Below are 12644 nucleotides of genomic sequence, written 5' to 3'. Positions count from 1 at the left end.
AAGCATTAGATGAAATGAGATTCAAATCAGCAACTTGTGTGCACTGGTGTGTGTGTGTGTGTGTGTGTGTGTGTGTGTGTGTGTGTTTTTAAGAGACTCACTCTGTGGCCGCGGTCCCATGACATTAGGCTGGTTGAGGGCTGATGGCTGCTGTCCTGTTGCAGTCATAGACGTCTGGTTGATGATCTGCTTCTGCAACCGTGACCTTCTCTTCTCTTCCAGCTCTTTCTGGATCTTATAGATCTTCTCTGCCAGAAAGTGATAGTACTCGTCCTTTAGAAAAACACAGACATTTGTAAAACAATGCAGAATTTCAGAATACACACTTCATTGGCTTTTAGGATGAGATATTATCTTTCTGGCTAACCCTGCTGTTGGCGGACTCGTACATGTCCCCTTCCACTTTTCGTGCGTACGCCACCAAGTTCTCCATTCGTCGGTCCTTCAGGGCAGCAGGGTCTGGTGTGGGGAAGATGGCCTGAACCCTAAACACACACAGAAAGCAGGACTGCTTTATTTAAAGTGACTCAACCCTCATACTAATGAATGTATAATGAATATTTTTATTTGCAACTGTGTGTGTGTACATTAAGAGCAGTGATTACTGACAGTTTGTGTACAAGGTGATTGCGGAGGTCCTGAGTGACGTGCTCATGCCAGGCTTTCCTCACACCGGTGGCTGACAGAGGGGCCGCAGTGGGCAGGTTACTCAGATTGCCTACTGTAGAGCCGTCTGGCATCACCGGACTGCGCGAGGAGAAACAGAGGAGACTCTGTCAGAAAAATCATAAATTCTGAGCTTGATGGTGAGATTCGGCTTGTGTTTTCATGTCATACTTGTTAAGGGTTGATGGCATGGTGCCATCTGGGAGCAGCTTAGCCTGTTCGGATGTCGGTACGCCGATTGGGTTCAACTGACCTCCTCCTGGACCAAAATAATAATATATTATAAATTGAATAACATGTTATTCTGTTAATGTCTGTAATGTATAACATTTAATATATATTATTTTAGCTTATACAGTACTCAGCATATACGAGTTTACTCCTCACAGATCTCTCCATTAACAGTTTTTTTTTCCAAGATGCTTTACAGTATTATATTTGTGCATGTACATTAGATTAGTCAGTACTGAAGGAAAAGCTAACAACAACAACAACAACAAAAAAAAAAAAACTTTCGATAATGGTCAAAAATGTGTTAAAGAATCAACAAATTGGATACATTTTTGGTATTTTGTTGATGCAATACTTCACTTGTATTTAAATGTATTTTTTTTTATTTCTAAAGATTTTTGGTGACTAAAATATTATTTCAGTTAATATATATGTTTAATAAATTTGTTTTATTCAAATGCACTAAACTATATTGGCTAGATTTACTGAGAAATGGACAAAAATATACATTTTTCTAAATGGGATGTACTCAATTATGCTGAGTAATGCATTTTTGTAATATTTGCAGACTTTATTTATACTAATTATATCTAATAATAAAAACAAACAAAGTATTTTATTAACAAATTAATGGATTTTTTTTTACTTATACTCCATAATAGTGAAAATGAAATCTTTTCCTTTTTTACAAATAAGAACATTTAAACTATTTCTAAATGTATGTATTTAATGTAAATGTACGTATGAATGGTAATATCAATATAACAACAACCGTTTTTATTTATACATTACACACACACACACGCACGCACGCACGCAGGCAGGCAGGCAGGAAGGCAGGCAGGCAGGAAGGCAGGCAGGCACGCACGCACGCACGCACGCACGCACGCACGCACGCACGCAATTTAAATAAGTATTTACAATTAAACATTTATCTTATAATTGAAACATGTTGTAAAATTAATTAATACATAAATCTTAAAAAAATATCTTATTTAAAAATATGATATGTTAATAATCTTTTCAATTGGCCCATTTATCTCTCCTTTATATTACAAAATATTTATTATCATCTATATTATTACTACATTAGCTTTATGTATTAAATATTCAAACAAAATCTCCAATGCATAAACACTACAGATTACAAATAAAAATCCATGTGTGTACATGTACTGTTAAAGTGAGAATTATTAGCCTACTTTATATTTTTTAAATATATCCCAAACTATGTTTAACATAGCAAGGATTTTCATAATATGTCTGATAATATTTTTTCTTCTGAAGAAAGTCTTATTTGTTTTATTTCAGCTAGAATAAAAGGTGTTTTAAATTTTTTTAAAAATCATTTTATGGTCAAAATTATCTCCTTAAAGCTATATTTTTTTCGATAGTCAAACCATCAACAGAACAAACCATTGTTATACAATAACTTGCCTAATTACCCTAACCTGCCTAGTTAACCTAACTAACCTAGTTAAGCCTTTAAATGTCACTTTAAACTGTATAGAAGACTCTTGAAAAAATATCTAGTCAAATATTATTTACTGTCATCATGACAAAGATAAAATAAATCAATTATTAGAAATTAAACTACTATATTTAGAAATATGTTTAAGGAAACTCCATTAAACAGAAATTGGGGGAAAAAATAAACATGGAGGTTAATAATTCAGGGGGGTTAATAATTGACTTCAACTGTATGTCTAAATACCCATTACTACCAACACTGATTCTTTATTATTAATAGCAATACAAATGCATGCTTACCAAGTGCATTGATGGATCTCATTGGCTGCTGGTGTGGTGTCTGTGCCGTTGTCTGTCCGGGGCCCTGTGTCTGCGTGGGGGACTGGGTCTGTGTGGGGTTCTGATTGCTGTAGGGGAGGCCGAGGGCAGCATACGCCCGCCGCATGGAGCTTGGGTCGATGGGTGTGGAGCTGGGCAGAGCGGGCGCAGTCTGCTGCCCCGTGCCGACAGACCCAATGGGGGTTTGTAGACTAGCGTTTGGGGGACTCAGCATTGCTGTAATGCAAAAAAGAGATGTTAGAAGAGGACGCATGCATATAACTCTATAAAGCTATTTGTATTTTATTCTCGTTTCAAAAGGGCTCCTATTTTACCCCTGTTTTAAGACGTAAAATAAGTATTTGGTGTCTCCAGAATGTCTAAAGTTCCAGCTCAAAACACTCATCAGATCATTTAATAAACAATGCAGAGTAAAGTGTAGCTGTTTTTGTAGCCTGTGCGTTTAAATGCAAATGAGCTGGTTTTCCCTTACCACCATTTCCACAAGTGTTTGCTTCTCATGCACTACGTCAGATTGACAGTAGTCAGTGACATTGATAGACACGGATAAAGCCAAAAACCAGCTCATTAGTCAAAAATACCAAGTAAGTTTATTTGCTGTATTTGTGGGGGCGTTTATTCAAGCCTTTCTGAAATGATGAGTCACAAAAATTTGTTACAAAGTTTGTAGTACACACACACACACACACACATGCAATTATGAATTACATGGTAATTTTACTGTCCAAACTTTATTACAAACTTATGCTCATTCTTGAGGTGCAGCCGATCACAGAGAATTGGAACAGCCTTTTGAATACCAGTTTCTTTGCAAATCCTGTCCTGTGAACATGTTTGTGTGTGTTTTTACATAGATATGTTAATATGCGCATGTCAATCAATTCGGTGGGCGAGGTAAACCACATTCCTACATCAAATTTACTAGGATTTGAATCCCATTTTAACATTAGAAAATTAAAAAAGGGAACAACTGTGTTTATATCACTCTAATATGACAGTGGACACTTTATACCTACACACAGTTCTACTCAAAACGCTTACAAAAGTTGATTTTGCATCATAGGTGTGCTTTAACACAGCTTTTTAAAATTAAAACAATCCTCATCCATACTGCCGCTTTCACCTAATTTCAGAAAGAATCTCCATCCACACTATAGCAGTTTTAAAACAACAGTTCAAAAATTGTAGTCCATATAAAATTATTAAATAAAACTACTTTAATAATATTCTACTAAACAACTCATGAATTGCATTGAGAGAGCAAAAAGGCAAGTTTGTAACAAATTCTTCTAATTAAATGTTAGCTGTATAAAGAATTGAAAAAAAAAAAAAAAACTGAAATATCGCAGATTGATATTAGGAATGCATTACGCTGTATGCTGTATTACTAAAATCAGTTGTGATGTAAACCAAACTATTGGATGTTTCTTAAAAGAGGGAGGAGCTACTCTATATCTCACAATCTCTTCATGTTTCGGTTGAAATTCAGTTGAAGCATATAATTGAACCACATATTTAAAAGCACTTCATGATGTTGCCAGAAATGTCAACGTTGTTAGCAAATGTTCATTTTTATTCAGATGTAAACAATATAATAAAAAATTTAAGGGACAAAAGGGAAAAATTTAAAGACAATTGCAAGTTATAATGGCATTCATTATGAACTACATAGATCGAGTATACTAGGCTAATAAAAAATTTTCCATTCAGAAGGAATGCTACCATTTTTTTTTTTGCAAATTTGATAAAAAACTTTGATGTTTTCTCTATTCGTATTGCAGTATCCATATAAAGCATCATTATTTGGCAATGCAACCAACACTGACTGACTATTCAAACTTTTATACAAATAATAAAATATGTTTGTTTGACTGCAGGCTGGGATTTTAAATTACAAGATATGTGATGATTAAGACCACCCAATTAAAACTGATTTATAACTAAGACTTAGCACATATGCATAGCCCTTGCTAATGCACATTTCTCAAAAAAATGTAACTACATGGCACAAGCTCAGTGATTGGTCAGCTTGGTAATGGTGTCAAGTGTGGATGGGGCCGAGAGCTGTGATGGAGCGAGTGTTTACAAGTGTGGAGTCCCGTGAAGGAGCTCCAGATGGAAACTTTTGTTTTCTGTTTAACATATGATTAAAGTTCTTGCACATCCGCAGTTTCCTGCCTCTGAATAAGTGAGTTTTAGCTACTTGTACATTACGGTAGCGTTCAGAAAAAAACAAAACACCAGTGAAGAAACTCGAAACAGAGGAATATAAAACCCCCAGCTAACGTCTCTGCAGAGCAACACAAACAGCATGCAGAAGTATAAGTGCACGACTATGCATAAAGCATGTGCCATGGGTCACAGCGATTACACGATGCAGAATTATAAACCAGCCTTTAGTCTATGTTTTGGCCCATCTACTGCACTGAAAGACAACAACGAAAACAGAACATTCAGCATTTGCCTAAGTCTCCCTTTTGAGGGTCAAAAACTCTGGAGTATTGTGGATAAGATGCGTAACTATAGCAAAAGTTGTGTTATTTTAAAGTGAAAACACACTAGCGTAAAAGTAGCCTGACTCTGGCTACAACATTTGGCAGAATCTGTCCATCAACACAGAAATGAAAAAACAAATAATGCTGCAGTCTGGGAAAAAAAAAGCACACTATTCATCTATAAAACATGGAAAAACCAGGGGAAGTCAAGGGGGCCCGAGACGCCATTTGCATGAGAAGAAATATCTCAGTGGCGACTCTCCAGCATGTAAATCCCAGAGTGCAAAAACAAACACTTTAGCACACTCGCAGTCATGATGAGAGACGCTTGGCAGAGCGAGAGGCAGTTTGCAGGTTTGCTGGAGCTGTAACTGTGAGATTTTAATGAGTCACTGCTCCGCAGCGTTTGCCTCGTCTCTCCAGAACCTCCCCTACACACACTCTGAGCAAACACACACACATGCAGATACTCAACTGGGTCTGTAGACAAAGCTGCTTGAGAACGCCTACCATAGTTTAACATTTAATTAAAGCCTATGCATGGATGGATGCGTGAATGAATGGATGGATGCATGGATGGATTGATAAAAACTGAGCTGTGTTTCCACCATGGTTTCACTAGTGATAGGATAAACGAGGAAAAGCACATGCTAGAGAAGCAAGAAAAATCAAGCAAAGGGCATTACAATTGACTTTTTCAAACACATTTCAAACTTTAAATTGAAAGTATAACCTATAAATGGACTGATTTCATTAAATATTAAGTGTTCTCATAATACGCGTTCATTTATACATTTTGAAGGCTCATGCATTGTTTGTTCAATCCTGGGCTCTGTTAAACTAATAATAATTATTATTCATTTTCCATTCACAAATGTCTCATTAAAATGTCTACAAATTTGTCAATCTGATCTGAGGTCAGGTTAAGCGTCCTCATAAAATCTTGGGTCTATTGGATAAAGCAAGTACAGATGTCAGCAAAATATATAACACTGTTTTTAATGAAACATGATGCAAAATTGCGCCTTTAATAATGGAAAAATGTCTTAACGTTGCTGGCATGCTTTAAACATGATAGCACATACTGCTAGCACAGCGTTTATGGACATTCTTAACATTTCCAACATGGTTTAGCATTTATCTTTTGTCACGTAGCAAGCTTATATATTTTTGTGTGGTGATAGCATGTCTCTAGCATGATTCAACATCGTGTTTATGATTAGATAGAAAAGTAGGACAGAAACATACACAAACTCAAATGTGAGATGTATGTGAATAAATAGAGCAGGGAAAATAAGTATTGAACACGTCACCATTTTTCTCTGAAAACATATTTCTAAAGGTGTTGTTGACTTGAAATTTTCCCCGGATGTTGGTAACAAAGACATCCATATATGCAAAGAAAACAAACCCAAGTAGTTTACAAATTAAGTTATAAATGATAAAATGAAATAAGAGAAAGGGAGCTGTAGAAAGGCAGTGAAAGCCCAGACAGCAGCTGAAATCTCTTAGTAGTTATTCAACAATGCTCTGCCCTTTGTCAGTATAAATTAATATTAGCTGCTTTAGTACAACATCTTCATTAGCAGGATGATGAAGATGAAACCAGGTTGGACACTTCAGCAAATCAATGACCCAAATCACAGCCAAGGAAACTCTCAAATGCTTTCAGAGAAAGAAAATCAAGCTGTAGAATGGCCCAGCCAATCTTCTGACTTGAATCTAATAGACAATACAAATTAAAGATCAGATTGAAAAGACGAGACCCACAGAACCATCTAAATTTTTACTCTTTCACTCTGTTAAAGTCTGTGAAAAAAAAAAAAAAAAAATTCACACCTGAGCAATACATGTGATTTCATTCTCCATATGAGAGGCATCTTAAAGCTGCCATTACCAAAAAGCCTTTTATATAAAAGTATTTAATAAGGGTGTCACGATACTTCAAATCCTCGATTCGATTACATTTTCGATTCTTAAGTTATGATTTGATTCAATTTTCGATTATGAACAATTAATTAATTAATAACGAATTAATTATTTGTAGCCTACCGTTTAAACTACCTGACCTGCATGGTCTTTTGTTTTACCCATAACCAACTCATACAGTAAATGAATAAAGGTAAGTTACACACATAATTACCAAAAATCTATCTATGGAATTAATCAATCTATTAAAGAAACGTTGGCTAGAATTCTGCATTTTAGGCTTAAATTATAGAGAGACATGTTATATATAGCAGATGAGCCGAGACTGCATCAGATCGCGAAGCAGATCAATGTTGATCATTTCCGCACTGACAGCTCGAAAGAAAGAACAAAACAACTGGCCTAACACAACATATTATAAGATTAAAACATGAAAAAAATGATCAGATAGTAACTTCGGTCAATTTTCCTAACGGATAAACCGAGATCAGGCTGGATAAACAGCTCTCGGTAATATTTCAGCATGCTTTCACTTTCGCATCTACCGGTAAGAATGAATCTCGCCCTGCTCATCATTCTCTCTTCATAAAGTTGTATATATATGGCTATTACAAAATCATAATACACTGTGATATAGCCTGGGTCGTTAGTTTGTTGCATTGTTTTGTTTTCTCGCTACAATCGATCTGCTCAATAGGACAGAGACCGTCTCATTCAGGCGATCTCGGACTGATTGATTTGGCGCGGATGCGAGCGCAACTGCTGGATATATGCCAAACAAACCACGCTAATGGAGGAAACGAGACAGATTCCAAAACAAACGTCTATGTGTGAAAGCACCGTAAGATTGTATTTGCACACAATTGACAGACAGTCGTAGCACACAGCTCTGGCTCGATCTGGTACGCAACAAGGCAGCACTGTACACTGACCCGAGCGTCTCGCATGCTGGCCCCGGGCCATCGGGCAGTCCTTACTGTCGAGCCCTGAAAGTTTAAGCCCTGTCGACGGTTCTCCTGCGTCTGCACAGTTTAACAAGCACTTCAACAAGCCTGTTTTTCCCGCTTGGCAAGCCAAGCTGATGTGACATTGGGGGCGTGGCAGCATCGATGATTCTATTTTTTGATTCGATAATCCAAATTGAGCATAAATTTCGATCAATTTCGATTTAAAATCAAAATCGTGACACCCTTAGTATTTAATATTTCAGTTGTTCAGTACTTTCTCATTGTGTCATTTCATTGTTATTACACATCACTCATTTTTCAGATTGTTTTGTTTTAATTTTTAATGTTAGTATTGTTTGGGTCTTTACCAAAATCTGGTTCAATTCCATGTCCACAGCTCCTTCAGAAATATTATTCCCAAGAAAAAACACGACATGTTCAATACCTAATTTCCCTGCTGTATATGTATGTGTATTTATGAATTGTACTATATGCTCCTTGTATGCACACAAATTGAATTGCACCTAAGGGACAAATAAAGTGTTAACTAACAAACTAAGACAACAGAGGAGGATGCTTGTGGGAGGAAAGACTCACGTTGCTGGTTGTGTTTATTAGCGTTTTCGCTGGCGTTCTTCAGGGGCAGGCAGACAGGACAGTCATGTCTGGTGCAGTTCTTCCAGTGCGAGATGATCTGCCTCGATGAAGCACAGTGAGCCACTGCAAAGACACACACACACAACAAAGACTGAGCACAAAAAAAATAAAAATAATAAAAAACAAGCGTCCAAAAGCTGTAAAACCAGGAACAAAAAGGTCTGTTGGGAGAACAGCTCTTCATGGATCCATCAGCAACACACACGCACACACATACACATGCACTGATTTCACTGAACACGGAGAAAACAATCCCATCTGCCTTCACAGGAAGTGAGTAATAATAAAAAAAAAAAACAACAACAGGCAAAATAGATGGTGTTGCAGTGTTTAGTAGGGGGAGGGGCCATCCTCCATACACTGCAAGGTTATAACAGTTTTGGATTTTTTATTAGTTTTTATTTAGTTTAGACTTTTTCAGATTCAGTTAGTTTTAATTAGCTTAAGAGGTAGATTTACTAGATTTATTTCTACTAGTCTTTAGTATTAGTTTTAATTTTTTGATTGTTGGTTTTTTGTAAATTAGGATATTTGTTAGAAATAGGGCTGGGCGATTTTTCCGATTTTTTCGATTCATTCGAATTTACGTTTTAAGACGATTTTATTTTGAATGAAATCGAGAAATCGAGATTAAAAAAAATATATATATTTAATACATTATAATGGCACCAATGCGCTTGGGTTCACTCTCTGTATGAAGCAGGAAGCACACCAGAAGCGCCTCTCGGCGCCGCGCCACACCACGCCATGGATTTTAGAATTCTAAACAGGTTTCTATACACACACCGGTGCCGACCAGCCACGATTCACGAAGCAGTTCATATTTCAGCCGGCCCACAGAGCGCCATCTGATTAGTTTCACGTTAAATATCATGTGAATGTGCGCGTTTGGTGTGTGATAGTTTAAACTTTCATGTTCGCGCCGAGTCGCGGCACTTCTGGTGTGCGACCTGCTTGACTGCCTGTTAAAGCGTTAAGTCATGTAGAATTTTACTTGTTGCACAACTGTGTGGATTGTCAAGACATATTCCCTCATCAAGTCGATAAACTCGATCTCAACATGTATGAAGGACGTAAAAGCCTGCCATGTGAAAAACCGCACCGATCTTTTGGTTTGAACACGAGTAGAGGTGAGGGACTGTAGCAGTGAAAATGAAAGTATCCCATGACGTCATTTAGCGGACCTAGTTGAAAACCAGACAGATCAGCCAGCATAATAGAGAGTGGAGCAAAGTGCATCAAATGATCGGTATTTAAAAGGGGAAAAAAAGAAAAATAGATTTAATATATTATTTTATATTAGACGCATCTGGTGCTTGTATTTGCTCCTACTATACGTCCACAACTTCACACATTGGGTTAAATTAGGCTTTACAGTTTCCATGTTCAGTCCTTTTTCTTCCACTGTCTTCTGATTGAATGACAGGTTTTAATACTGCTGCCTTTTTCTTAAAAAGATACAAAGTCAAAGCGGAGCTGAAAGCCAATCTTTCCTAGGCTCAACAAAACTAGCAAAAATACCTCTGTATTCCTGGAAGTGCAATATTTACACAAATATTTCATATTTTATTCAAATCTTCATCAACGCTATTTAACTCGTGAATAGTAACACAATAAAAAAAAACTAGTAACACAATAAAAAATAATAATAATAATAAAAAAATCGTGAATCGGTCAAACTTTATAAAAAACCTAGATTTTTTTTTTTTTGCTATATCGCCCAGCCCTAGTTAGAAGGAAGATTCAAAATCCTCGGAATAAATATTGTATAATAAAAACTGAACCACAGATTAACCACAATTTTTTTGGACACAAGAACAATACCATCTACCATTACCATCTATCCATTGTAAAATTCAAATACAACAGCCCACAAGATAGCAGCCTTAATTAAAATGTGTGCAAGGCTGCTTCTGTGGTTAAATGCACAGTAGTGCTGGGAAGTTCAGATCTTCAACGTGAACCAGACCTTTTTTTTTTGGACTCAACATATCAAAACTATGTAGTCAACAATCATAATTCAGTCAATTAAAACATCAGCATGATCTGAAAAGTTTCTTACATTAGGTTTTGCAACCTAACTGAAGCATAATTCACTTATTTAAATTTCATTATGATTTTCTATTATGAAATAAACTTATGTTTAGCCAAATCTTCTCATTTAAGCCCTCGGTTTATCCACGCTGCAGTGATTCAAGTTTAGTTCAGTTACAGCAGGCTGTCATTTACAGTTTGGGTTTCATTTCACTGACTCACACATGCGCAGTATTATGGGTTCACCACTTTTCAAATCTGATCTCAGTGCACTGTTCCAATAACTGAATAACTCAGTATATAATAGTTCATTTAGAGTTAAGCCTGATTTATACTTCTGTGTCAAGTGACCGGCGTAACCCACGGCGAATGCAACGCGCGTGGCTGTGCATTTATACTTCTGCACGCCGTCTCTGTTGGTCTGCATTAACACTTCCGAAACGCTAGTTGGCAGTGAGGTGTAAATGTTCCTCTGTGTCGAGTTTCTTCGCTGCTTTTTTGCTTTTCCTGAACTCTTCCGGGATGTACAAGTGGCTCAAACTCGCTCATTTTGAGGCAGGAACCGGCGGACGTGCAACAACTTTAACTATGAGGTAAATACAAAACAAAACTTTCCATCTGGAGCTCCTTCAAGGGACTCCACACTTCATCACACACAATCACTCCATTGGTTTCGCGCCGCTCGCGAGGCTCTCGGTCCCGCCCAGACTCGTCAGCGCTACTAAGCCAACCAATCAAAGAGCTTGCGCTACGCGTCGTTGCGATGTGTAGTTACATTTTTTGAGAGGTGCACGTCAGCGACGCAGTTTGACGCAAAAGTATAAATCAGCCTTCAGAGGGGGTATCAGGCATGTAAAAATTAAGTTGTTTGTGGAAAAGTGCTTAACGATACTCAAAACAAATCATTTTAAATGATTCAGTTCGATTTGGTAAATTAGTTCAACCGGTTCACTTAAAAGATCTGATTAAAAAGAATGATTTGTTCGCAATCTCGACCACTAATACAATAATAAAAAAAAACATTACTGAACACTTATGTGTTAAATGAATACTTTTAAGTGTCTGCTCGGGTCAAATTTAATGTTGTCACTATGCTGCTGTCATGTCCAGACATCGTTTTGTCTCGGGAGCAACGGCAGGGATGACTGGAAGAGGACCGGCATGATCTGGCTAATGACAGTGGGATTACAGACTCTGAGGTACCATACGGGTCAAACACCGGGCAGCGCAGAAAAGATAGATTTACTTCTAAAAGGCTAACAATATGTATTAAATACATTTACAAAGACGAAAACAAAGGACATTTTTGCTACAATTTTAGTTAGTTTCAGTTAGTTTTTAAATACAAAATACAGTTTCAGTTAGATCTTTTTTTTTTTATTATTTCAGTTAACGAAAATGTGTTTTTTTTCAATGTTTGTTCGTTTTCAATAATAATAATAACCGAAACGTGGTTAAAAGTCTATTGCTAATAAGAATCTGCAAAGATACCTCACAAAACAGGCTGACAATCCCAAACATCAGTAAATCCAGACACTTGATCAAATGACATCTCTTATGCGTGTCTTCTGCGTTCTCAACTTACTTATTATGGAGAGAAAAAAGCTACATTTGTTTAATTTTGCACACAAGTTAAGTTATTGTCAGATGGAAAGGGTCCAACAATGATGCCCTGCACAGAATCATGCAAACTCGTATGAGTTGCTCATCTGCTTATAAAGATGAGAATAAATTCAGGAATAATTCAACTCAACTATTCAACAAGTTCAACTTGCGACATAAAAATTCATTAATAAAAATGCATATAAAGCAGCAATAATGTGGTAATATCTGCAGTACTTCGATATGCTCCCAGACGCATGTATTTCACAAGCAC

General features: G+C 36.8%; 1 protein-coding gene across 3 annotated transcripts in view; it reads right to left on the bottom strand.

Annotated features, from left to right (window-relative positions):
- crebbpa (CREB binding protein a) overlaps nt 1–12644 on the bottom strand; it is an 86496-nt gene that overhangs the window by 22094 nt on the left and 51758 nt on the right. For all 3 annotated transcript variants that reach the window (XM_005161769.6, XM_005161770.6, XM_005161771.6), the window contains exons 5-10: nt 8675–8797; nt 2668–2922; nt 838–925; nt 610–747; nt 368–485; nt 102–273 (exon numbers count right to left, since the gene is read on the bottom strand). In XM_005161769.6, coding sequence (XP_005161826.1) covers nt 102–273; nt 368–485; nt 610–747; nt 838–925; nt 2668–2922; nt 8675–8797 — 894 coding nt within the window. The remainder of the gene's footprint in view (nt 1–101; nt 274–367; nt 486–609; nt 748–837; nt 926–2667; nt 2923–8674; nt 8798–12644) is intronic.

The sequence above is a fragment of the Danio rerio genome, chromosome 22 (assembly GCF_049306965.1).
Source record: "Danio rerio strain Tuebingen ecotype United States chromosome 22, GRCz12tu, whole genome shotgun sequence".
NCBI classification, from domain to species: Eukaryota; Metazoa; Chordata; class Actinopteri; order Cypriniformes; family Danionidae; genus Danio; species Danio rerio.
The sequence above is the reverse complement of the archived record's forward strand: the minus strand, read 5'-3'. Positions and strand labels throughout refer to the sequence as shown.